The 27,954-nt window shown below is 37.6% G+C and overlaps 1 protein-coding gene across 22 annotated transcripts in view; it reads right to left on the reverse strand.

Moving 5' to 3' along the window:
• Window positions 1-27,954, reverse strand: part of TCF4 (transcription factor 4) — a 345,768-nt gene that overhangs the window by 41,850 nt on the left and 275,964 nt on the right. For all 22 annotated transcript variants that reach the window (XM_059706172.1, XM_059706150.1, XM_059706160.1 and 19 more), the window contains 3 exons: window positions 13,244-13,349; window positions 9,626-9,759; window positions 2,982-3,114 (listed from right to left, as the gene is read on the reverse strand). In XM_059706172.1, the coding sequence (XP_059562155.1) occupies window positions 2,982-3,114; window positions 9,626-9,759; window positions 13,244-13,349 (373 nt within the window). The remainder of the gene's footprint in view (window positions 1-2,981; window positions 3,115-9,625; window positions 9,760-13,243; window positions 13,350-27,954) is intronic.

Genomic DNA, 27,954 nt, shown 5'->3' on the forward strand with positions numbered 1-27,954 from the left:
TCCTCCAAACCAAACACAAGCCATCCGAGATCCCAGTGAGCATCTTCCATCTCTGAAATGCAGAGAACAGAACTAGAGGCAAAGGAGCCTGGCTCCAGAGAGGATGCCTTCCAACAGTTCTAGAGCTTTCATCTCACGCCGCATGCATTCTGTTGTCCTATGATCAGTTCAGGACAATTGTTGACCACCAGGAAGATGCATTATAACATGAAACTGAGAAATGGGCCAATCATCTTTTGAACGGAAAAAACAGCTTCCTGAGACATCAATGTTGTTTATTAAAAGATTGCACTGCCTTGCAACTTTACACCAAGAAAACTTGAAAAATCTGATGTCCATGTGTTAGCGCTTGAACCCCATTCTTACGGCATTAGTATTGCTTACAGCCATTTTCTACAGAATCATGTGTGTAATCTTAAACATGTGTCAAGCTATGTGTTCCCTATTTACCAATTATTTAATTAGCTCTGTTTGTTCTTTGCGATACAGGCAATGTAATATTTCTTTATTTCCTGCATTTCAGAATGAGTGAGTATATGCCAAGTATTTTCAAAAGTCTACAGATGTATCCTATTAACCCATACTGTTTGTTAGGGAAGCATTAGTAACTGAAGAGAAATCTTCTCTTGTTATACAGACATGCTGCCGTCCCTGACTTCTACCACACTCTGAAAATCAAGCCAAAACCTAAGAGAATTAAAGTGCGAAGAAACTTGAGTCACGCAGACACTATGCAACCATGAAGCCTATTATCATACCCAAGTTTTCCTCTGCATTTTAACTGGAGGAATTGGAAGACATGTTTTCAGGGAGAACATGAGTCTTCTCTCTTACAGTAATCCTAAATTCATAACTGAATTTATGCAAGTTCTTCCAAAATGCTGAATTACCATGTCTACTTATTTCCTGAAAAGATTATAAAGCTTTTTCACATTCTACTAGCAGATTTTGACAAGTACATCCATGGTTATGGATTAATTTATGTAATAATGTTTTGCCTAAAAAAGTTCCTTTTTCAGGTTCCAAAAATCTCATACTTTTCCCTTTTAAAATTATAGCTTCCTAATTATTACCTAGACCCTCCTTCCACTTAAACAAGTTAAGTCCATCTTTCGCCTAGAGCTCCATCCTGCTCAGGCCAAATGAAGGAGAGGAGACATTCCTATTCATCTATGAGTTAATGATGAGCCAACCAGCTTAACTAAAGCAAATCCCATTCCCACCCAGATGCATGGCTTTGCTAACCACAGCCCAGGGGCAAAGATTACGCTCTCGCAATATCTTCCTTCCCAAGTCTAGTGCCTCTTTCCCAGGAAGACTGTTTTGCAAATTAATTAACATAACTTTTTTTTTTCAAACAGTGCTTAAGTATGTTCTCCTCAGCTCAAGCGTTTGCTCCACCTTTATACCTTCCTAAAAAAGAAAATTACTCAAATCACAAGTAGACAGGAAATCTGCCATGTAAGAGGATGAGTGACCGGTCAGCCTGCTTTATAACTAGACCTCATGACTGCAGAAAGGGGCTTTCCATGTGCCAAACCACACTGAAGTGAAATATGCTTCTCTCACTCTTTCAGTTCTGCACTTCTTTCTTCTTGTTTTTCAAATCTGCCAAAACTGCATTGATAGCTACAAAATGTCCCCATATGACCGTAGTCCAGAGCCCCCCAAGGTCAAACTCATGCAACATATTTGTAGAAACTTTGTTATGAAAAGTTACAAAAATGGAAATTCCAAAATTTGCTTCTCAATGAGACATGATAGTGAAGGGCTGCTAGATGGCTCATCTCAAGTGTGAAATATATTATTGAATAAACAGAGAGTGTATTATTTAGGCAGGATTATATTTGCAACACTTCAAAATACATCTCTTTTTTATAAAAGACTCCCACATAAGTGATTCATACTAGTTCCCAAAGTTCTACAGACTAAGGAAAATGAAAAACTACAAATAGCTAAGAGGACGAGCAGCAGGATCACTGTCACACATTCTCCTCTAAAACACACAGCGAGTGTTCTCAACAGTGACTCCCTGGAAGTAACCCTAAGCCCCAGCAAGGTATGGGTGTGAGCCAGAACCAGCGCAGTGGCAATCAGTGAAGCCTGAGGCTTAACAGGACCCTGGAGCATCAGACTGTAGTGCTGGGTGACAAAGACAGTTGACAAAGGCCAATTCAGAAGCGGGTGCTCTCCTCCTCCCCAACCTGAACTCTTTCTTCCCTGGGCAGCTAGACATCCTGCCAGCTCTTCCCTCCCTCAAGGTGAGAGTGTGATGGGGAGCCATCTGTCTGTGGGAGAAGACCACAGTGGACAGCATGGAAAATGAGAGGAGGAGGATGGCTCCGTTAATCTGCCAGCAACTTTCTGCCTTAACTTATTTTTCTCTCAACTTGAGAAAAAGTAGCAGATAACTTCTGTCCCACTGATGCCCAGCCGTCTCCTCTCCTGTGAGTGAGTGACACTTCTTCCCTCTGAAGGACTTCACCATGCGGCATTCTTCTGAAGGTGAAGCTCATGTAGTTATTACTAGCTGCCTGTCAGTTTCACATGAACCCGTCTGCAGAAGACTGTGGCGTGTCATGGCTAAGAGCACAACACAGTGACTGAATCTGGGAAGCGGTCAACAACTACTATTAAGAGATATCGTGGTCTTTATCTCATTAGTCTTCAATGGTTTGTCTTATAAAAGTTCACTTTGCTTGCTATTTGGGAGTATGAGAAGCAAGGCGGTTTGGTACATTTAAACCCTGTTCAAACTAATTACAATAGGCAAAGTAGCCAAATTTCAGTTTCTTGTGGAAAAAAATGTGATTATGGTCAAGCCAATGACTATTTCTGTTTGGTTCATTTGTTTGTTCAGTTATGTGATAAACATTCATCCTCTGATTGCTGTTCAATTATGGGGGGGGGGAGGGTAGAGATCTTTCATTATAATCCTGACATTGAGTGTTGGTACCAGAACTGGCATTTCCAAAACTCACCCATTATACTGTCTGTCCCGTTGGCAGGAGGCGTACAGGAAGAGGTGCTGTAATGGTTGGTACCACTACGGTGGAAAGTGGACATTGGAGGAAGACTGGAATTGATGTCTGCTGAGGAGTGTGATGGGTAGCTCTGTAGCAAGAAGCAGAAAAAGGAGGCAATTTTCAATCATAAAATATTTAATGGGTTAGTTTTATAATACTTCCTTCTGCAATGGAGAAAACCCTTAAAATTTCAAAATATTGAAGAATACATCTTGCTTAGTTCTGACAACTTTCATTTTTCAAATATTAAAACACAAAGACACAGTTTGGATTTGCATCAAATCTAGGGGAATATGATGGCAATGTAGGACACTAAAAATGATTACAATCTCTAAATCTAAAAATTACTTCTTAAAAGCCTATCTGTGGCCCGGCTGGTGTGGCTCAATGGTTGAGCCTCGGTCCATGAACCAAGACGTCATAGTTCAATTCCTAGATTGTGGGCTCAATCCCCAGTAGGGGGCATGCAAGAGGAAGCCAATCGATGATTCTCTCATCATTGATGTTTCTAGCTCTCTGTCCCTCTCCTCTCCTCTCTCAGAAATCAATAAAAACATTTTTTTTTTTTTAAAAAGCAGCTCTGTGACTTTAACAGCATAAAAAAGCACTGCTATTATTATTTCTTTGTGCAGCCTATTGATCAGGTAAGAAAGACTCTATGATACACTGAGTAAAACAACATGGTGACCTACAGGGTTTGCATTACACTTCATCCTGACCTTCTGAACACTAAATGGCAAAGAGTAAACCATCTCAGGTCTTTTCCTGCCAAATTTGGTCACCTTTCTGAACTCCAGCAAGAACAAATGGTAAATAAAACATTTAAAAAGTGCTAATGATTAGCTATCTCTCTGAAGCATCAATATGTAAAGCCTTAACTCAATGACTGTACTGAATTAAATGAGAACAAGTGAACTGAGAATAACTATTTGACTTCTTACTTCATATGTCCTCTCCATTAGTGATCTTCATCTTGTTGACTGTGAAAGATCACCTTTACAGAATCATTTGGGTTAAGGCTTGACTTTGAGTTACATTATTGCACCAGTTGTCCAAATCAGCTGCTTTTCTTGGGGCATGTTACAGTACCTGGAAGGTTGGCAAATTAGGTTCCACCCAGCTATCTGTCTGGGAGTGAGCAGGTCATTAGGAGGGTCACAGTAATATTTACAGAAAAATATTGAGCTATGTTCCTGCTCAAGATGGTAAGTAGCTCAAAAAGGTGTTCTCATGGGCATCTGATGAGTTATAAACATGAAAAGGAAGACATTTAAGCTAAAATATAAATTTTCCTTATATGTGATATATTAATGGGCTATGGATCTTTATTATGTGATTATTGGAGAGTCTGTTAATGTTCTATATAAAATTGAGATTGGAGATGATGCTCAAAGTCAGAGGTGCTTCAAGCCCAGGCCATTTATTCACAAGGAGTGAAACCCTGGTGTCTTGGTATTTTCTTTTATTTTGAGAGGCCCATCTTGGTTCTACCTCCGCCTCGATGATTCCTTGCTGCTTCCCACTCTTCCAAGACTTCTCCTCTCTGAATCCCTAATGAACTGACGACATCTTCACTGGGCCATTTAATAATGATATGCTGCCTTTCATTGTGATCTCTCTCACACGCATTTCCATCTATACTGTACTGTAAACTCTTTAAAGGGAGAGAATACAGTTTATACCTTTGCATCCCACAACTTGCTACTGAGTGCAGAACACATAATTACCCTATGTAGGCAATGAACAACTGGCTACTGTTGATAAATAGTGGATTGAAATGCTAGTATTAGAGAGGTAACTAAAAAGTCTGAAAAATGAAACTTTGTTTCAGAGCCAAGTCTGCCACATCCATGCTTTTGGATATAGTACTTCTGCACACTCAAATAGTCCAAAGAAAGGTCAACTTCGGTGTAAAAGTTGACATACTGCCCTTAAACTTTTCCAAGTTCCCAAGAATGTCTTTCAAACTTTTAAGTTTTATGAACCTCTTTGCATGACTAAAAAATTCCTTATGCTACCTGTTAAACTCATTTCTACTTGCTACTCACAGAATACCCCAAGTAGTCCCTTGAAATTTCTTCCAGAGAATAGCAGAGTGGGGCCATTCCATAGCAGAGCTAATCTGAAACTCTGAATAAGCCACAAACACCAAACTTAGAAGAACTATTTCTGCTGAGGAGCTAAAGACTATCATAAAGTGGAGAAAGAGAGAAAGAATGAGGAAAAAGAAAATGAAAAGAAAAAGAGAAGGTTTCAGTTCTGCTCCATGCTGAGTTTCTAAAGAACACAGAAACTTTATAAATCAGTCCCAACTATGCAGAAATCAAAAGAGACAAATATTATAAAAACTATTGAAATAACTATTAATAATTATAGGATGACACAGGAAAAAGGATTATTGCATCGGTGAGAATTTTTAGACCCCTTAAACCTGGGCAGTAATTCAGGATTTGACAAAGGGTTCATATTGACTTCTGAGACAAAAAAAAAAAGTTCTTTCCCACAGATTTTAATGGGGAAACCCATACAATGCACCCAAATCAGTTATTTTTAGAGACTCATAGACTATGAGATGCTGAAAGCAATTAATGAGATTTATAACTCGATTATTTTTCAAGAAAAAGTATCATGAAAACTACTGTTACTCAAAGTCGTAATAAATACACCACAGAGAATATCAGTGATATGTGAATCATGTCTCTTGTAGAGTAGTCAGGGATCAACTACAAGAGGTCCCCTTCCAGTGGTTCTCAACCTTCCTAATGCCGCGACCCTTTAATACAGTTCCTCATGTTGTGGTGACCCCAACCATAAAATTATTTTCGCTGCTACTTCATAACTGTAATTTTGCTACTGTTATGAATCGTAATGTAAATATCTGATATGCAGGATGTATTTTCACTGTTTTTCGACCCACAGGTTGAGAACCACTGCCTGAGTCTCTTTTAGTCCAGCTATTAATACTGTCTGCCCTGCTTACTACAAAGCAAAAGGGGAAGTATGATAAAGTGCTATGGCCTTACATGCCCACTATTTATTTTTACCTTTAATGGCCTAAGAGACTGTATTTAGAATCTATTGATAGAGTAAGTGGTGATAATGTTTCCATTAGTGATGTTTTTATGGGTTGATAATTCAAAGATTGATCTCACTTATATGTGGAATCTGTATGATGGACAAAACAGAACCAGAGGCACATGGAACAGACTGACAAGGTTAGCCAAAGAACACATATGAAGAGATTAGTCAAAGAACATACATGCATAGCCCAAGGACACAGACAACAGTGTGGCGATGGTCAGAGGAAGGGGGAAGGAGACTGGGTGAAGGTGAGTAAAAGCAGGGTGAGTTGTGGGGGACATCTGTAATACTGAAAACAATACAAAAGTTAAGGAACTATAATAATTGGTAGCACATACCAAGAAGACAATTGGGCTTTAGGGTAAGGCAGGGTTTCACAACCTTGGCACTACGGATTGTACCAGGTAATTCCTTACTGTGGGAGGCTCCCCTGTGCCTTGTAGCATTTTTACCAGCGTCCTTGGTCTCTATACACTAGATTCCAGTTGCAACTACACCCCCACCCCCACCCCAACACACACACACACACACACACACACACACATTTCCAAATGTTTCCTGAGGGGCAAAAATCATACCTGATTGAGAATCACTAGGGGAAGGGTTTATGTTACAAAAAATAAAGACAACAGAACTTCCTTTATATTAAAATTCCTGACTCCAAGGACTATGTTACTCTGTAGTGCAAAGATCAGGTCTCAACCATGCCAGACAGCAAGGACTTCATCCTATTTTTAGAATGAACTCTGTCAAGTCATTCCAAACTTAAACCTTCTACCAGAAATATTCCAAAGCTCAACCACAAACTCCATTCTTTTGAGTGACTTTGTACATACACTTAGGACATAGCATGGCACTGGCCCAAAGCTACAGGTGAGCACTGTAAGGAACTGGCATTATTTTCAAGTAAAAAAACACCAACTGCCTACTATATACTCCAATTATTCTCAGTCAGGTCAGATTTTTTAATGTCACTTCAAAATATTTCCAAAGGGTTACTGAAATGACAATGGCCACTCGATATAACAATTCAAGTTTCCAGTGAGAAACCATCAGTGAGAAAATTCATTTAGGATACACTGCCAGAGACATAATTCATTCAGCCTTTTTAAAAAACAAAACCCCTAATCTCTACGATCTGCTACATGATCATGTTAAGAATAAAAACCCTGTGGTTTGTGATGGATAAGTGACATCACAAATACAGCATCTGAGGCAATTTACTGGGTTACTCCCTCCAAATGATCTTTCTTCCTGGTCGACAACAGTGTTTTCATTAAGCAAAACTTTTTCGAAGTGTAGTTGGTTTCCTTTACAAAGCTATATTTTTTGTGCATTTGAGCATATTTTAAATATATTTCATTGATTTTTTACAGAGAGGAAGGGAGAGGGATAGAGAGTTAGAAACATCGATGAGAGAGAAACATTGACCAGCCACCTCCTGCACACCCCCCAATGGGGATGTGCCTGCAACCGAGGTACGTGCCCTTGACCGGAATCGAACCTGGGACCCTTCAGTCCGCAGGCCGACGCTCTATCCACTGAGCCCAACCGGTTTGGCAATTTGAGCATATTTTAAAGATACCTCCCCCATGCAGTGAATTTGGGATAAAATGAAACCACCTAAATCAAAATTCTAGACCATGACAGGAAAGAAAAAAGAAATAGAGAAGGGAAGAAAAATGTCAGGTGGACAACTCTTAAAAGGATGAAATTCCAACATATTAGAATACTGCCAAAATCTTTTCCGTGTAATCAAAACTGTCCTTGCTCACAGGACACAGGTAGATTTGATCATGAGTTCCTTAGAGAAGTGGCAAATGATGATGGATAAAGAAAAATGTTAGCCAAGAAGAAGTTCTAGCCGAAACCGGTTTGGCTCAGTGGATAGAGTGTCGGCCTGGGGACTCAGGGGTCCCGGGTTCAATTCTGGTCAAGGGCATGTACCTGGGTTGCGGGCACATCCCCAGTGGGGAGTGTGCAGGAGGCAGCTGATCGATGTTTCTCTCTCATCGATGTTTCTAACTCTCTATCTCTCTCCCTTCCTCTCTGTAAAAAACCAATAAAATATATTTTAAAAAAAGAAGAAGAGGAAGTTCTAGTATAATAATAGTTGATATTTCTCTAAGCTTTCAATCTCATACCTACAAGTAGGAGGCAGGAGAAGAGAAAATCTGAAAGCAAATCATCTGCTATCGAGTAAAAATGTGCTGAACTTTGAGACAGTCTGTGATTTACACATTCAAACTTAGGAGATAATATGAAAGGCCAATGCTACCTTCATTTGTCTCTCATTAATGGAGAGGTTATTTGACCACATCGTGTCTCTGTCACTAGGACTAAATAAGTAGGCATATTCAAGTATTTCAGAAAGCCTAACTCCTGGGATAGTTTAGGTTGTTAGAATAGGATATAAGTCGCTTTCTCCATACCTCTAGTGGTTGAGCAAAAGAAAGATCACAGAAATCTAGAAAGCACTATATCCTGTATCAGGACAGAGAAAGAAACATAACTCTGGGTACTAGAAAAAAGGGGAGACTCCAAGATGAAGGGAAATGATATAAAGACTACTAATGCTAGTGAACTGGTAATAACCTTGTAGGAATGGACGTCCATACATTTCCAAAGCTAGGTTATTGCACAAGGGACTCAGTTTTATCTATCTGCATCGCAAACCTAACTCGTGATCTAGAAGTACTCTTTCCTCCATTTCATGATAGACTTACATTCACAAGCAGATTCTTGGCTGTGGTTGTTTTGAGGCTAGAAAAACAGCAGGGTGAGTTGCTTCCTCCAGGATAAAAAGTAATTAATATTAGGAAGGGTGAGTGTAGGTGATGGGCAGAGTGGAAACTTTAGTAATAAAAGAAAAAAGGGTAACATTCTACAGCAGTTTTCAACTAGAATGAGGCAAAACAGAGTATCAGTAGAAGATTGGGGCTGTGGAATTAAAACTAAGTATAGAAAATTTGGAATCTGCTCTATATAGAAATCCCATGGTTGCTGTTACTGATAGGAGGGTAAAGAAAAATGAACTCTTTCTCCCAGTGTGAGAGAAGCCGGTCAAGGGAAAGTGGAAAGGCCCATGCATATCACTACCCTCGAAGTCTCCTGACTGTCACTCTGCCCCCTGCAGTATATCCTTCAAAACTACAAATAGCAAAAAAAAAAAAAAAAAAAAAAAAAAAAAAAAAAAGGAAAGACAAGAAACAGCCATGGCTGAATTCTGCAACTGAAATACAGTGTGTACTTATGTAACAAAGGAAGTTGACAGTGTGATAAAGAAAACACAGAACAAAACACAATAAACAAGAACAATGACAAGGAATCCAAAAGCACTTACAAAGGTGATCTGATTCAGTCCTATCTCTGATTATAGGAACAATAAACTGTGAGCATAATGGGTGTGTACAGTGTTGCATGCATTTGCAGAGCCCTTGTGTACACGCACGGAAAGGCAAGGACTGGATTTAATAAACCAGCTGTCTTATCCCCATTGCCATGTGAATCCGCCTTACCAAACGTTCGTGTGGATGCAGGCTACAGTAGCTGCTAGACTGTGGAATATGAGAAGAATTGCCCAGCATCCCGCCGTAGCCAGGCTGATTCATCCCACTGGAGGAGCTCCAAGGGTCACTGCTGTGATGGCCATCTGTAAAGGACAAAGAAGACCGTGACTTTTCTGATGCGTTCAGCCTTGCTTAACAGAATAGAGGTTTTTCATGTACTTGAAAATGGCTGTCTCTTGTGCATTCATCTTTGTGTCAGTTAGCTGGTTACATCAGAAAGAAAGTCATCATTACTTTTCCCCAAATGACTGACTCTATATTGCTAAACAAACATAAATATTTAACATAGTAAAGTGTTCTTAGTAAAAAGCCAACTGCAAAAGAAAAACATTTCTACATGGAATTATGTTAAGACAGCAGGGCACCTAATGCTTAAGGAAACATTTCTTAGAACTATTCTGATGCTACTTTCTATGAAAACTAACCAAAAAGTTAAACTGTTCCTAAATTTTGGGGTCAAAAAATACTTGAGACATTAACACAGTTGGCATGTCTACAAGTTTAAAAAGTATATAAAGAAATAAGTAATAATGAAAAAGAACATCTCATATTTAAGATTGAATTTCATTTTTGTAACATATACAGTAGATAGAATTAAAGTTGCAATTACATTATGACATATAGGAAAGAGAAATCTTGAATATATCATTCTGAGTTTTTGTTCCCTTTAAAAACATTTTTTTTGGTATATAGATATATGGCTATCTTAAGCCTTCAGTAGCAATTCAAAGAGTACACATCATAAAGTGGATAATGTCTACAGTCAATTTTGGGAGTCTGGATTTTATACAACTGTCTATGAGTTTAAAAGAGGTTTAAATTATCTTTTTACATCAAGTTAATCTTTTTGGAATACCATATTACAAACATTCCTATAGATTCTCTGGATCTCTTGGCCTAGAAGTTACTATGGGAGATGGGTTTTGTTTGCTTTAGGTTTCTCAAATTAGGGGGGAAGAACCCATGTTACTGCTGGTTCTTTCAAGTTTTCCTTCTGTCACGTTTGACAAAAATCACTGAGTGCCAGATACATACCATGCCACCAGGTAGGTGTTAACTATATGGCAGGCATTGCTTTGTGAAAATAAGGTTATTTTCACCAGCCTTTTATTTAATAAAGGTCTTTTGAAAATGTAGGCAATAGGCAAGTTAAATCTAACACTGTATCTCATGAGCCTTCTTTTTTTCTGAGATTTTAAACTTAGAAGTTAGAATTCAGAAAACTGGAATAGTTTCAGGACAGAAAGGAATAATCTATAGATTTCTTAAGAACTATGCAAGCAAAATCAAGTCTGTGATCTTGATAATTTAGGAATTGTAACTAGAAGATGGAAATTAAAGTTAAAAATAAGAGGCTGCACAGTAGTAGGTTTAAAATATGCCCCTGACAGTCTCTGAATATCTTTCCCCTAACCAGCATGTTTCTCCAAGGCCTGAATTCCCGGGGCACCATGCACCCCTCACTGAAGGAAGCCGATGTGTAATGGGGCGACAGTGCACTGTTCCTGGGATGGTAATGTGAAAAAAATCAGACTTTCAAAAAGTTACTATTCATCTACTTTAGATTTAGCCCTGAGATTGAGGAAGTTTAGATGTCCCACATGAAGTTCAGGACCACTAACTTTTCAAATAGATGGCATATATGACGAATAAATTGAAAAAATATATCATTAAAAAGGACTCTTGAAACATTTTGACAACATGAGGCACTATATGGAAATACATTTCGGATTTGTTAACACAGAACACTCAACCCAATGTAGACTCATAAAAATACGTATTTTACATAAATTATGCTTTTCACAGTAAATTAATATTTATCACATCCCATGATCTTGGCATAATGTTGTTTTGAAAGAATAGAATTAGACATGTGCAAATTAATTGTGCTCATCATAAATGTCAACTCAAAAAAATGTTTTGGCATTTTGAGTATTCATATGCAGAAAAGAAAATTTGTTTCCCATACCCTGCATGGTCTGCAGGGAGAAGAACCTATTGTTTTAAACTACCCCATCTCCTTTGCAGTGTGCAGTTTAAGCAAGCCACCTTTGTGAAGGCAGGCAGAAGAAATCTATCCTTCTGTCAATTTTCTCCATGAAAATCTGCTTTTAGTGACGAATCCTTGAGCTGACAATCTTTGTCAGCGCCGCAGCACAACTAGCCGCAAAAGAAGGTGCTGATGACCATGTGGATATGGCTGCTTCCTAGCTGAAGGGGAGGAGCCTTTTGTAATGGCACAGAACACACCCAAGTGACATGCCCTGGGGTGTTCCTATGAGAGTTACACCTAGGACAGGTCACAAAGATAAAGGGTCCCTGTGAACATGAGCTCCATTATGCATGGAACAAATTCTCTCTATTCCTGAGGGACCCATTCAATTCAATTTTATAGATTTTCCATGGAATTTTACAAGTGAGCTAATAACCTAAAAGAGCTAACACTCTGAAGGGAAAGAAAATAAATCCATTTTAATCAGAATGATTTTGAGTGTGTCCACTGTAATCTAAGCGAGACACCAGGCTGCTCCCCTGGCACCTGCAGCCCTAAGCAGGCACCCCTTGCTGTGACATGGCCCTTCCTAGAGTAGCGCAAGTAAGGGCATCTCGTGGCACTTGCCAAAGACACACTCAAACAAGGCTTCCACGGCCTGGCAGAAAGAGTTAAAGCTCTGCGTACGGGGGATCTCGGTCAATCCCATACCTGAATTTCAGAGTGTTAACTTGGTAATATGATCATTGCGTTCTGACAGTAAGTGTCACAGACACATCAGGAATGGAGCTTAGCTGCATCCTCCAAACTCTATGTTTACAGCAGCTGCTGTCATTTCAACCATCTTGGTCTTTTTTCAAGCAGCAGACAGGGGCTGTGCTATCAATGGCAAGACTATAAACTCAGGGACCACACATCCATGGTAATTTAGTCAAAGACACTGGCCAGTTAGAAAAATAAATATGTTTTTTCAACCACAAAGCTATAATATTCTGCATTTGTCGGGGAAGAAAACTGGGTGTCTTGACCTACATCAATTAGCAAGCTGAATAAAGCTTTGGCTGTGATGAAATGATATTCCAGTTTTCAGATAGGTCACTTCATTGATCCAAATGAGATGCTTGTTCTTACCTATGAAACAATACGTGGCTAAAATTTTAATATAAAGTTATTTATAATAACAAGTTGTCCCCTGGTATGTTAAATCCAGGATGCTCAAAATATACACTGAGTCCAAACACTTCAAAACATATATGCACACTCTTCTTGAGGGTGAAGATGCTGAAATGATTAGTCATGGAAGACCATCCTCCAAGACATCGGTTCTTAGTAAAGCAAACCAGCCTAAGCTGAACTCATTGTTGCTGCAGGGGCTTTCATTTAAAAAAACAGGTGTTAGTAAGTTTTAAGTCGTTTATTTATTTGTAAGGAATGCATGACTGTCAGTATTCTATACTTGTCTACTATTCCACTTCTTGGGTATCAGTTCAGCAGTCACTTGCCTCATACATGGCATGACAAGACCCAGGAAGACACTTCGCAGTGATTTCTGGTTAAGAGAAGAGACAGCTTACCTTGCATGAAGAAGGAGCTAGGGAAAGTGCTGGCTGCTGGTTTCGAGGAAGGGTAGCCTGGCGAGTCCCTATTGTAGTCGGCAGTGCTTGCTGATGGAGCATAAACCTGAGGAAGGAGAGGCCATTTAGTTTGGCTGGCTGCATTGACCAAAGTGTTCAAGGTCCACAATGATATAAGAAGCAGGCACACAGTGCTAAATGTCTACCATTAAATGTCTACCATGTGCATTCTCAATCGATAAAAGCCTAGAAACACTTCTCCTTTTAGAAAAACAGAAGACAACCCCTTGCCCCCAAATACTCAGTACATTTGTGTGAATGGGAGACTTGGTGTGATATTTTCAAGTCACAGGCAAGAATATGTCTAGTTATAAATATGTTATATAATACCAATACGGTGATCGTGGGAGTTTAAATATCTTTCTTTTTAAAAGCATAGGTGGCCCAAGAGTACATGAAAGGTAAAACAGAAAGACATGCACCAAGCTTCTCCCATTTTAAAAAATTTTAACTTTTCTATTACAGTTGGCATTCAATATGCTATTAGTTTCAGGTGTACAGCATAGTGGTTAGACATTTATATAACTTACAAAGCTTCTCCCCTTTTACTCTACCTTTTAATTAAAATTTTCACTTGTGAGAGAGAAAGAGAAAACAAATACACTATTCAAACCAAAGAAAGTGACAAATATGTCTTGGAATATTATTCCTATAGTGCCAGCTTTTCGCAGAGATGCATGAACAAGGCCACTAAGAGCCAGGTCTACATAGACCACCAACGATCAGTGTGCAAAGAAGGGGGTAGCCCTCCTTTATAGTTCTTACTATATTTCTGAGTGCAGTTAACTTAAAAAGTGTGCCGAAATCCCAATTTGCTTACATTTGTTTACTAATACTCATGAGATCTGGGGAACTGGGTCTTTATAAAAATAACCAGTGTATTTTTCTCTTTAGATTTCCCTTAAAGACGACAGCATACTGGAAAGGCATAGATTCATAAGGTACAGTTTAACTGTAATTGATTTTCCCCTTGCCTTTTTTGCTAAATATAATTTTTTAAATCCCCATTTTCGTTTTCTCCAGAAGTTCCTCTCTCCAGATGGTGGGGGACTGAGCACTGTTGTCCTCCTGAGGAAACGGAAACCTTCCTCCTCCATTTTGAAGCAGCAGCGCTCACAGAATTGGCAGTGAGCCCATGTGAGACTCACAGGTCACAGTACAAGAAAGAGAAATTCACCAATAAAAAGGCAACGGCAGGGTTACCAAAAAAATGAAATAAAATAACTCCCCCCCTTTTTTACAGCACACATCAAATAAACACCCTACGATAAATTATATAATTGTTCTCAGAACACCATGAATCACAAACTAAGTATTAATATAAGGTTTAGAATTTCACAAAGGATAGGTCCACAGAGACAGATGTGGAAAAATATGCATACACATACATACATCAAATAAATGCTACATATGCCCCACAGTGCCCTTGAAAATTGGGAGGTCCTGGAGATTGAACAAAACAAAAACAAACCAGAAAAACCCATGTGCAATTTAGAAAACAAGGATTTTTCCTGCATCATGGTGGGAGAGAAGCCATATATTTCACAGGCTATATTTCATTTTCTTTTTAAATGTTCTTCATATTTTAAATGTATAAATAGCTATTGGCTTCTATTTTCAAAGGCCTTACAATAAGGGGGGAATTTTTTTCAAATATATTTAAGGGACAAAAAATAAAACTTAAGCCAGGAATCCCCAAACAAATTAATACTCTCAGTTCTGCAAAGCAAAACCCAGTATTTTCTTGAGAACTATACAATTAACAGTTTCAAAATGCTCCTAAATGTATTCGGAGAAGGTCTTAAATGTTGGGTAAAAAGATAAAAGAAAACATTACCTTCTAGAAAAGGGGGAAATTGGAATTTAGATCATCTCATTCCAAGAAGAGTATGAGCATAATATGACTATAATATATCTACCTTCAGGCCATTAGCCTGACAGCTATTTGGCCAGCCAGTGTTAATATATAGTACTACGTGTTATCACCAAATTTCAGAAATTAATATATTTACTATAAAACTGAAAATAAACTCTAACTCATTACTAAACCATATTTTAAAATAATGGAAATAACTCACTTTAAGATAATAGTTGAGTTTTAATTATATATTTCACTACATTATCCTTAAACATCTACTAGTATATTATTATATCAACATCATTTGATTGCTCCTAAGAAGGTTAATTTTTCCCTCCTAATTTGTATGGAATTATTTGTTGTTTCTTTTGTGAAATAAGGTCAAAACTTTGGTAATTTTGTTCATGTATAAGGAAGTTACGTTGATTACCAACTATGATCACGCTTAAAGATCTGTGGGTAAGATCATTTACTCCAAATTAATAAACGCTACCTGCATGAAAAAGAATATCGATGTGATTTAAAAAGTTCTTAGGGCATCTTATACCATCCAATTTGTTTTTCTAGTGCTGTAGCCAAATGACGACTCTTAGGACAAGACAGAAATCTTTGTTAACAAGAAATGAACCATTGTTTAATGGCTTTAAAAAAAAAGGAAATTTCTGCATATTTTATAAATTTTCTTTACATCATAATGTAAAGATCAGGTATAATGTCATTTACAAACTTCATCCTTGTCACTGCAAAAGTTATAAATGCTCTATCTATTTGTTTTTTCAAATAAATATCACACAGAATGTATACTTTTAAAAGAAGAAATAAAAATTATTTATTTTAACTATAAGAAAATTTAATAAAGAAATGATCAAAGCAGCTGCTAACAATATGTGACTTGATCAAGCTGCACCGCTATCATCTGCTCTTTATTTTCCACTCTTTAAAGGTTACTTTCTTTAAAAATAGAGACGGAGGTATCAGATAATATTGGTGAAAACAGAGTGACCATAATGTTCATACTCCAGTTATCCTTCATGTTTTCATCTTTAACAACCTAGATGATCAGTGAGCTGCTTCATTATTTTTAGTTTAGTCAACTATTTTGCCAATTTCTCAACCAAAAGGCTTCAGAGGACAGGTTTCAATAAGGTGTTCAATAGAGATACTAAATTCATTAAGAAAAACTCATGTCATTTAATTTTAATTATTACTATTCTATGCAAATAGAAAAATGATGTGCACATTTGTTAAATAAGATAACTTTTTACTTAACAAAACAATAACAAACATCAAATAGTTGGAATCATTTTTAATGACTAACACCAGAAAATCAGTACAATGAAAAATAGAATTAAAATCCCAAACTCTAGTTCAATGTACTGAAGTGACTCTCCATGAGTGAAACATGAGGAAAGTCTAAAGGGAAACAAAAATCTACATTTAGTTTTTCTCTGATATGGTAGCTTAGATCAAGGTGACTTTTGGCATTCCGATTCCTCCCATAAGAGTGACTGAAGAAGTGAAAAATTTTTGTGGCAAAATTGGGAATGGGGAGACTGGGCCATAGCTTATAGGCGACAGCCTTTTAAAGAACAATTTGTTGAATAAAAGCTTCATGGAACACTAATAGCAAAGTACAGTTAATATTCAAAGTAAACACTACATCTTTTCCTTACAATCCTGAATTTAAATAAAAACCATGAATATAAAAATCCTGAGTTTAACAAAGCTCTCTAGATAAGATTAAACCCTGAACTGATAAAAACAATGAATGTTTTCATATTTACTTTTTGTTGCACCCGTAGAAGTATTACTATTGTACATTAGCTGTCCCATCCAATGGTCCTGATTATCCTTTGTGCAGCCATCAAAGAAACAATAATATGACACGTGCTTTTAAACTAGAACCTCTGCCTATTAGAAAATAAAAAAAACTAAGCAAAAAATAAAAAATAAAAAATGAAGGGAGTAGCAGCTCCTACTTTTTATAAATTGAAATTTATAATTATCAATACAAGGCTTATTTGGCCATAGTTTGTAGAAATATTATTGTGGGGGTCTCATAATTACCTTTAAGAAAATAAGATATGATATGGTATATTCAGAGTGAAACTAGAATATGTTCATGGTATTTGCCTCCTGAAATGGGAAGCTAAACTGAGGAGATCAAGTAAAGTGGCTACAGCTCATGTATAATGGGTGATAGACAGTGAATTACACAGTACTCCTTTAACATTCCTTAACATTACTACCCCTTTGAGATTCTGCACATGTATGAACATATCATTTTCAAAGAGAACATATAATTTCCAAAGTTCAGAGTAACTAAGACAGTGTGATCAAAACTTTCAGACCCTTAAAAAGTGGCTATATGCTCCAGGGTGAATAGAAAAGAGCAAAGCAGAATTATGCCTCAGACTCCCAAGTGCCAGCGAGGCTCGCTTAGCAGCTCAGACCGTGGGAGATTTCACAAATATTCTGAAGTGTGGCAGTTAAACACTCAGATGCCAAGAGTTTGTAGTGTGTGCCTGATGTTTTCGGACCGGGCATAACCTTAAAGCTTCCTAGCATCTAATGGGGAAAAGTTCTTAGATGATCAGCTCACACTACTCAGGCAACTAACTGGATTGGACCCTCAACTCTTACAATACTGTTTGAAGGACGTGGGTCACAATAAGAGAAAAGAACGGCCCAGGGCAGTGATCCCTCCAGTATAGAAGACGTAAATGGACACTGTAATTGGTCTATGTGACCAAGTTAAAGATACTAGTATATTGCTAGCTGACCCATAAAGCGAGGGGAAGATGTACTTAAAAGAGACAGTCTCTCGGTAATACAGAAACAGGTTTGGCAGGATAAGAGAAATTACCCAACTCTGGAACCAGATCAACTCTTTTCAAATTCCAGCTTTCCCAATTAGTTGTGAGGACAAAACAAAGCAATTTATCTCTCAGAGCCTCAAGTTTCCTTTGTCAAATGAGGCTATCCTATTCTTATTGTGAGGATCAGAGACAATATCTATTCAGCATTAGTACTAACATATTGTAGTCACTCCATAAATGATAGTATTATTTATATCTTGTTGTAAGTGCTTATTGCTTATAGCTATTTTTAACATGTCTAGAATGGAGCTGTTCAATATAGTAGCCATTAGTAATAGGTGGTTATTTGAATTAAGCTGAATTAAAATTAAATAAACTAACATAATTAGTCCCTCGGTCACAGTAGCCACATTTCAAATGCTCAGCTGCCACATATGGCCATTGGCCATCACACTGTACATCACCAACACAGAACTTTCGACCATGGCAGCAAGTTTATTGGAAGTGCTGGTCTAGAGACATGCTTGTCTGTGAAGAGACCTACTGGGCATGCACATCACCCTCCATTACAGCATCTATTTGCAACAATGCCAGCTTGTTTAAGACCTCCTGTTCCCTTTAGGCTACAAAAGCAAGAACTCTTCTGGTGGACTAGAGAGAGAGGCAAATTTCTACGTACCTATCCCTAGTACCTAGTATATAACTGGTGTGTAATAAATGTTGACATTATTGAATGGCAGGACAATAAAGCTTGAACTGATGTTTAACACTTTCTGATCTTATGTGTTCACAAAATTGGTAATTGATTCCCTCCATTCTACTCTTTCTTTGTTTTTATTACTTTTTCTTTTTAAATCTTTTTGTATCACTTCTTTACAGCTGATCCTTTCTCCTTCCACCTGCTACCCACTGTCCTGCCTCTTGGCATGATATGTTTAAAGCTCAAATAAGTTCAACTTCATTTTACAAATGAGCAAAAAGAAGACACTAAAGGAGTTACCCAGGGGCCTAGACAGTGCCCAGGCTCCCGATTTCTTGTGCAGTCCTCTTGACACTCTCCTTCCAAAAGTCTTTTTTAGTTTTATAACTTAAGTATTCTAATGAACAGTAAAATGGCATGAAAGGTTGATAAACAGGTTCAAGTAACAGTTGAAATATGTTCTTATACAGTTTAAAGGCAAAATGAGTAACACTCAAGGGCTTATAATAGTGACATAAGGCAATATACAACCTAAGAGCATAAAACAGACAAACTACAGAAATAAAAATTATTCACCTGATATATTCTCAGTATAAATACCAAGTCAAGAAATATTTACTAGTGGAAAGTGATCCTACACTTCATTTCCAAGTGATGGTTAAAGGCTGGTTTGATTATCGCATAAATAGGGAATCTGTTTAGAGATAACACATAAATGTGTGCAGTATATTGACAAGAGAGATATTTAATTATAAATGGAAAATTTGGGGGTATAAGCTTTTATTTGTGAAGCTTTTATTACCATTTAAATCAGTATAGGCTGCCCTAACTGGTTTGGCTCAGTGGATACAGCATCGGCCTGCGGACTCAAGGGTCCCAGGTTCGATTCCGGTCAAGGGCATGTACCTTGGTTGCGGGCACATCCCCAGTGGGGAGTGTGCAGGAGGCAGCTGACTGATGTTTCTCTCTCACCGATGTTTCTAACTCTCTATCCCTCTCCCTTCCTCTCTGTAAAAAAATCAATAAAATATATTTAAAAAAATCAGTATAGGCTTTCATAGGAATTAACCAAATAGTTTAAGTTTCCTAAAATAAATCTAGTAGGAAGAGTTTTGCCCCTCAAACTGTCTTTATTGCTAGTCTTATTTTTTTCACAATTATAAAAAATGTGTAAAATCTACCATTCATGTATATGATACTCATATTTTATTTGTGCTAACAAATAATGACCTGTTTTCACTCTAACATATATTGCAAACATATATGAAAGTGAATATGTGTATAATCTCCATAAAATAAATTCCTCAAATATGTAATATATTTAGACTACAAGTTACTTTAAACATGTATATCCATATTTCCCATCACAAATATCACATATAATTTTTCTACCCTTCTAAATACCAGTTGAGTTTCCATGATCTATTAATGAGTAAATTAAATCTGAAGCTAAATCCAATCAATGAATTAGAGCCTAGAGTTTTATCCTTCTCAGGCACCAAATTTCCTTTTCTGTGTTAAGAAGTAGTAAAATGGTAACAATTTCCATCCCCTTATTTGTTCATATATTTACTGATCAAATTATATAACTGAAAGATATAAAAAAGACCCAAAAGAAAGCAACAGGGAGGAGAAGCAGGGACCTGAATGTTCCGCGACATCTGGAGCTGTGTAAGCACACACGATGGGCAGACTGGGCCCAGGCACTTCTCTGCCAGCCCCCCAGCCCACACAGGCTCAGTGGAGCTGCTGTAACAAAGTGAGCCCGACCCATTAAGTGTGTGCCTCCTGTGTTCGTTACGGCCAGGCAGCTCTATCGTGTTCTTCTTGTCTTCAATTAAAAAGGCAAGGATATTCTTAGGTGTGGTTTTTTTTCTTCTTAAATATAGCTAGCTGCGGTGTATTTTTCAAAACTCTAAATCAAATTTCAAACTCTAAAAAAAAAACAAACAGGAGTCCATGTAGCCTTTGACATGTCTAGAAATTTACAAGGAAGAAAAAAATCCTGCTTCAATTAAAAACACACACACACACACACAGGCAGAATTACTAATAATTGCATAACAATACTATAGGGATTTAAATCTACAGAGGCTCACTCAAATTATATCGCAGACCTAAAGCGTTTCGTGATTTTTTAGTTGTTTTCACATATTATCCTACAACCATCTCAGTAATGTATGCAAGAAGTTAGCAATTAGGAACAAAGAAAAGAAGTAATTTATTATGGAATCACAGCTTAGCGCTCGCCAGATCTGGAAAAGGACCTAGTCCCAATGCCTGCCAGCCCCAAGCGCTTGTCACAGTTGGCATGACAAAATGATGACAATGATAAAAATACTAACAGTTTACTTACGATATGCTAGACACTATTCCAGCAAAAGTGTGCATATAATCACTTTGTCTTTACACTAATCCTATTTATTATCAGATCAAATTCACAAATAAGGAATTTGAGGCACAGAGAAGTTACCTTGCTCAAAGTCATACAGCTAGTTACGTGGAAAAACTGGAATTCAAAATCATGTCTTTTGACCACCAGTCTACCACATTTCCTCTTGATAGTTAAGGCTTCTTTCTTTTTAGGGTAATCATGGAGGCCTACCAGAACCCAGCTTCGTAGAGTCCTGGGTCCCCTACACTTCCTGGCCATTCTGCAGTCCAGGGCCTGGGAACACTGTTCTCCCAGAAGAGGACTCTGGGTGATCCCAACCAGGAAAGCACGAAGGAACTTCCTGTGTCCTCCTGCAAGGAGGATCGTCCATCTGTCTTCCAGACACAAAGCTGAGCAAAGATTCAGCAAGAATTAGTACTCCTATTAAAAGGTACTGAAGACAGAGAGGTTAAGGAATCTGTTGAGCGGTACACCTGGGTTTAGTGGTGAAATACAAAGACACTAAATTGATAAAAAGTACCATATTATTTAAAGCATTCACGTGAAGTGTGAATATAGTCCTGTCTAATGTGTACTCGCCTCTGGCTACAAATAGTTCTTTTTATTTTTACACCTGCATTTCTCGTGCTCTTGGCTCTTCCTGAGCAGACTGTATGTTTGCTATTACTTTCAACGTGGCATATCCCAGGAATGTCCACTGCTAACATTTTGAGTACTTGGCCATGGCTGAGGATGCTTTCAGCTGATCAAATTACACCTGGCTAAAGAGCTCTTTGAAATACTTAATTGCATAAAATGTGGTTCAGGTGAAACCTGACTTCTTCCTGGTTACATTCTTTTTGTTACTTATTCATGTGAGAATTGGCTTCATCACCAGATTCAGGATTGGCACAGATAAAGGACTGGATAATAAGCACATCACAACTCTTTAATATATTCTAACACCCCAATTGTTTCCGAGCTTTTATTTATTAAATGTTCATCAGCAATTAAAGGTAATAGTAAGGAGAACATGACTTATTATTTCAATTAATTATTATCTCTAGTTATCTTAAGTCATAAACAGATGAGGTACATTATTTATATCTTTATTTACAGCTACACATCAAATTCATGATTGTCCATTTTTCTAATGGATCATCTCCCATCTCAGTACTACTTCTGCCTCTTTGGCTACCAATTGTTTGCTTTTTTTTTAGATAACAATTACTGCTTATTAGGAAGTGTTGGAACATAAAAACAGTGTTGATTATACTGCCAATAAATAGCTCTGTGACCTTTGCAGGCATTTTTTTTTTCATTAATTAATTGAGGGCAGCATGTCTTTCAGGTGACAACACATTCTAAGATGTTATAATAAAAAAGATTTAATTTTAGGTTTATTCCAGTGCTAATCATCACTGTTTCTCATGTACTCTAGTCAATACTTAAGAAGGCCTGGTAAGAGAGTCAATCAAAGAAACAATAAGCTTAAAAACAGTGTGATGAAAAAATGTGCAGGTGCACTGTGTGTGTGTGTGTGTGTGTGTGCGTGTGCAGTACCTGGCAAAGCACAGGCTCAAGTAGTTCTAAGTGCACATAGAATGAATGAATAAACACATCACACACAAGATACACGTCAAAGTAAGAATAACATCACACTGGAGAAAGATAAACATTCATTGTGTCTGACAAAACAGATTCATTCTAGTGCTTTTCACTTCTCAATGTGTTTTAAGGCTAAGCCTCTTTGGAAGGTGAAGGCAATTATGAATAATAGTCCACACTGAAGATTTCTCAGAGTACCATTCCCCACCCTTTTCTCTTTGAACCCAAGTCTAAAGGTTGATGCCTGAAGTCTAGTGCTAACATCCTCTACTGGATGTTACTAGGTGTGTCTTTTACACAGGGATCTGAGCTCTAATAAGTCTGGACACCACTGAAAGAAGTAAATTACTGCAGAACTTAGTGTACGTCACTATAAGGGGCAAAAGCTCGTATCCCCAGAAAAATTCCATGGTCACAAATGCGGTTGTCAACACATCTCCAATCATCCCCCGTCTTGGGAAATAGAAATGCTGCTCCAGTTAGCAGTTACTACACTTCCATGTGACGAAGTCTTAGATCTTTTCTCAATTATTAATTTTGAAGAATGAGAGGAAAAAGGAGAAAGCGGGAGGGTATGGTGAAGGCTTTATAAGAAGGGGAAGCAGAACCAAACAAAAATGCTGATTTCTTTAGAGTCTGACCATGTACTGCCCTTAATGTGTCACTCCTAGCCCTCCAATCCTGAGTGTCTTTACTGCTGTGTTTGTATATAATCACCAGGGATGGCCAGAGAGCCATCCTTCCTAAGTACACATTCCTCCCCAGGAAGCAAGAATGATTAGGAAGAAAATTGTGTGAGATAAAAGCAGAGAGACACACTTTCAAGAGCAAAGACCCAAGCAAGAATGAAAAGAGAGTGAGACGAGATTCTAACAGAGATTGACAAGACAAGAGGAATACTCAAACATTCACAAAAGGGAATACATACTTCACTGGATACCTTCTTTGGCCTCGAACTTACGAACTTAATTGTATACAAGGAAATTTGCTGAAATTTTCTGATTAATCATTATTAAAAGTTCCTACCTTTACAGTATTTTAAATTATAAAATCTGTCCGAATCCATTATCTTACTTAGTAATCAGTTCGAGAAAGATTATCTAAAGCAGCGGTTCTCAACCTGTGGGTTGCGACCCCTTTGGCGGTCGAACAACCCTTTCACAGGGATTACCTAAGACCATCCTGCATATCAGATATTTACATTATGATTCCTAACAGTAGCAACATTACAGTATGAAGTAGCAACGAAAATAATTTTATGGTGGGGTCACAACATGAGGACCTGTATTTAAAGGGCCAGAAGGTTGAGAACCACTGATAAGGGATCAACCCTCTCACCCCTGTTCTGCACTAGGAAACAGAAGCTGAGGAGAGTAGGTGCCTTCCTTCCCCAGGGGTCACATGGCTCTATGAGGGCAGCAGAGCAGGTCAGAACCCAGGTCTTTTCACCCCGAATCCCAGGTCAGAGTTGTTAGCACCTGACCAGAATGCCCTTCCAGACCACCTAGGAATCTGGAGATCAAATTTCCATATTAGTAAATGAGACCTACCCATGCTAAGTATAGTTATGGATGAATTCTACGCTGTACTTTGAAGCATCCAACTTAATTCAGAGTGCTTCATACATATGCCTTCATCTTCTGCTTACCAAGAGGATTGTTATGAACAGTGAGTTTCCAATCTGGTGAAGTTTTGAACAGGAATCACTGCCATGGTACACTGTAAAATTATTACCCATTCTCCCTTTCATAAAGCCAAAAAAACGTACAAATTATCTTTCTTTGTCAAAACATATGGCTCTAACTACTTTCAACTAAAAACAAAAGCATGAAATAATTACCAAATGTATGACTCTGTGGCACAGATTGAAGTGAAAAAAAAAGTATGCAAATTGTCAACATCTACATCCAATCAACCATTTATCTATCTAATATCCATTCAAATACCTGCTCCTCCCCCATATCCAGGGCAAACTTTTAGGTGAAATGAGCCAGCAATATTTCACTGGCTTAACTCATAGCAGAGCTTCTAGCTAGCACAAGGCCAGGTGCTTGGGTACATTTAAAAACAAATTAAGAGTCCAGAATTTTCATTACTGGCTAGTTGAGAGATTTCAGATGTATAACTAGCAACTAGAAAATGTCAGAAGAAACATTTTGTATGTTTAGACAAAATAAATATAACTTTTTCTTTATGCAAAAGAAATAACCCATTAGGATAGTTATTTTTTGTAAACCCTCTCAAAGGAGGTGAGAAAATAAAAAAGGGCAACAATATTCTAACAGAAATAGCTCATATCTTCAGGCACATTTAAAATATAATTATGTTGACTTTCTCTAATATTTAAATTTCAGACATTTTTTCACTTTAAAACTTCTTAATTTTAAAGATATACAGTTTAAAGATCTGCCACCTCTATTATTGTTCTGGAATAATAAGAGTGTAAGTAAATATGAACAACAGTAATTTAACAATAAAAATTACAGTAAGAATGTAATTTATTTCCAAGAAATGAAATCTCTGATAACTAAATTACTTTGTTCAAGAATTCTGAATGTCTAAAATAGAAATGAAAAATCCAGATGATTGCTTAACATTAAGATAAGGGAAGCAGTTTAAATTCTTAATGTTGATGAAATTAATGAGAAAATGTTTTTACATGAAAAGAAATACAGAAGTTTTACATAATAAAGGCACAGAATTGATGCCCTTTTCCCCGTGAAAACTAGTATGAAGTGAGAACTTAACAGAAATATACAGAAAGGTTAAAAAGGAGGAGGAGGTGTTTTCTTTTTTCTGGTGGAGAAACACCCATTAAATACATGGGTGGGGCAAAGTAGGTTTACAGTTGTGAGTATACAAAACAGTTTATTCTTCCATTATTACTTATTAATTACTAGAGGCCCAATGCATGAAATTCATGCAAGGGACTCAGCCCTCGCAGCCCAGGCTTTGTCCAGAAGGTTGTCCAAAGGACATCCGGAAGGTCGTTCGGCTGTCCGGTCTAATTAGCATATTACGCTTGAATTATTATAGACTGCATTTATTTTTTTGTTATCACTGTAAACCTACTTTTGCTCATGCCTGTATATAATTCTTTGATTACATAGTGAGGGCACATTAGGTTGTCTGCCTGGAACATTTTAATCTCCAAGTAGATCTGGGCTTTTCTCCGAATCCTAGATAGATAGATAGATAGATAGATAGATAGATAGATAGATAGATAGATAGATAGATGATAGATAGATAGATAAGTGTATAGTGTGTATGTGCATATTTGTGTGTATGATAAAATTAAAGGTTTATAAAACATGGCAGCAGGGAGATGGGAAAGACCTGTTTAACGGGTACGGGGTTACCTTTATGAGTGATAAAAATGTTTTGGAACCAGACAGATGTGGTGGTTGCTCAACATTGTGAATGTACCAAATACCACTGAATCCTTAACTTTAAAAAGGTTTTTTATGTTATGTAAATTTCACCTCAATTAAAACAAAACAGTGTAGCAGGCCTATAATTTATCTGTTGTCCTTCACTCAAAAAAATATTAGTGAGGACCCATCTGTAGGGAAATGGTATTCCAGGAGCAGAGAGCACCAAGGATGGCCGTATTTGCTAAGCAGTAAACCCTGTCACCAGTTGCCAGATAGAAAATTTAGGCAAGTAATGTAGCCATTATTAGGTGATGAGGTTGCTTTTCCATTGAAATAAAAATGTTCTTACTGAAGTCACTCATGACCTCTTGTGTTAGCAAATTCAATGTTCTTCATTCTAGTAAGTAAATGAACTTATGACTCTCCCTCATTGTCAGAACTGTCTAAAGCAGCGGTTCTCAACCTGTGGGTCACGACCCCTTTGGAGGTCGAACGACCCTTTTACAGAGGTCGCCTAAGACCATCGGAAAACACATATATAATTACATATTGTTTTTGTGATTAATCACTATGCTTTAATTATGTTCAATTTGTAACAATGAAAATACATCCTGCATATCAGATATTTACATTACGATTCATAACAATAGCAAAATTACAGTTATGAAGTAGCAACGAAAATAATGTTATGCTGGGGGGTCACCACAACATGAGGAGTTGTATTAAAGGGTCGCGGCATTAGGAAGGTTGAGAACCACTGGTCTAAAGTGACACTGTCTCGTTGTCTTAGGTAAGATAACCAGCTACAGAAATGGTCTCTAATGTGCCCTAAGGAGCAGGAGGCCATCTTTCTTTCTTTTTAAAAAAAATATATTTTATTGATTTTTTACAGAGAGGAAGGGAGAGGGATAGAGAGTAAGAAACATTGATGGGAGAGAAACATCCATCAGCTGCCTCCTGCACACCTCCTACTGGGGATGTGCCCGCAACCAAGGTACATGTCCTTGATCGGAATCGAACCTGGGACCCTGCAGTCCACAGGCCAACGCTCTATCCACTGAGCCAAACCGGTCAGGGCAGGAGACCATCTTTCATGTTTTAACTGTCATTTGGAAAATACATATTGTAACTTCTGCCACTACACAGACATTTGGTGCAAATAAAACAAGACTGTGCACTGAGAAAACACTTTGAAGAAGTATGGACCTCGTTTCTCATTTGTACAGCATGTTCAGCACCCTGGTCAGAATTAAAATATATTTGGATGACGATGAGTCTGTTTTCTTCTTTAACAGAAAACTTCTTGAAATGTGGACAACTTATTTAGCTCCTTTCTCTAACAAGTACAAACAGCAATGTGTACTAGTGGTAAAATATAAACAGGATTATGGATCAAAATTTTTTTGGAAAAGATGGAGCTCAAAAAGTTTTAATTGAACATATTTAATATTCTAAGCTTTCCCAGCACTATACTTTAGAAATCTGTAACTTCTATAAATTACACAAGTTTTATTTCCCATAAAATACTATAGGCTCCTTAGGGCAGAGGGTGTGACTTAGAGTACACTCAATGCAATTATCTTGCCGACAACAAGTGTCCAAAAAACATTTATTAAACCAACAAGGGAAACAGCCAAAGTGAAAGAGGACCAATGCTTTCCTTCCGTCACAAAGTTTACACAGCAGATTTTTATAGTATTGAAGTGCCTTACGGAACTACAGTTCAAGCCATCTTTGTTGAGAAAAACCACCCTCAGAATCATAAATGGCTGAGGTATTACACATGAGCATGAGTCTCTATGGATTATCAGGGAAAAGATGTCATGTGGAGATAACACAGATGTAAAAGATACTATGCTAAAATTCCACAGATGTCCAGCACTGGATGTGCAAAATTTCTCAAGGACCTCAGCCATAT

The sequence above is a fragment of the Myotis daubentonii genome, chromosome 8 (assembly GCF_963259705.1).
Source record: "Myotis daubentonii chromosome 8, mMyoDau2.1, whole genome shotgun sequence".
In the NCBI taxonomy this organism is placed as follows: Eukaryota; Metazoa; Chordata; class Mammalia; order Chiroptera; family Vespertilionidae; genus Myotis; species Myotis daubentonii.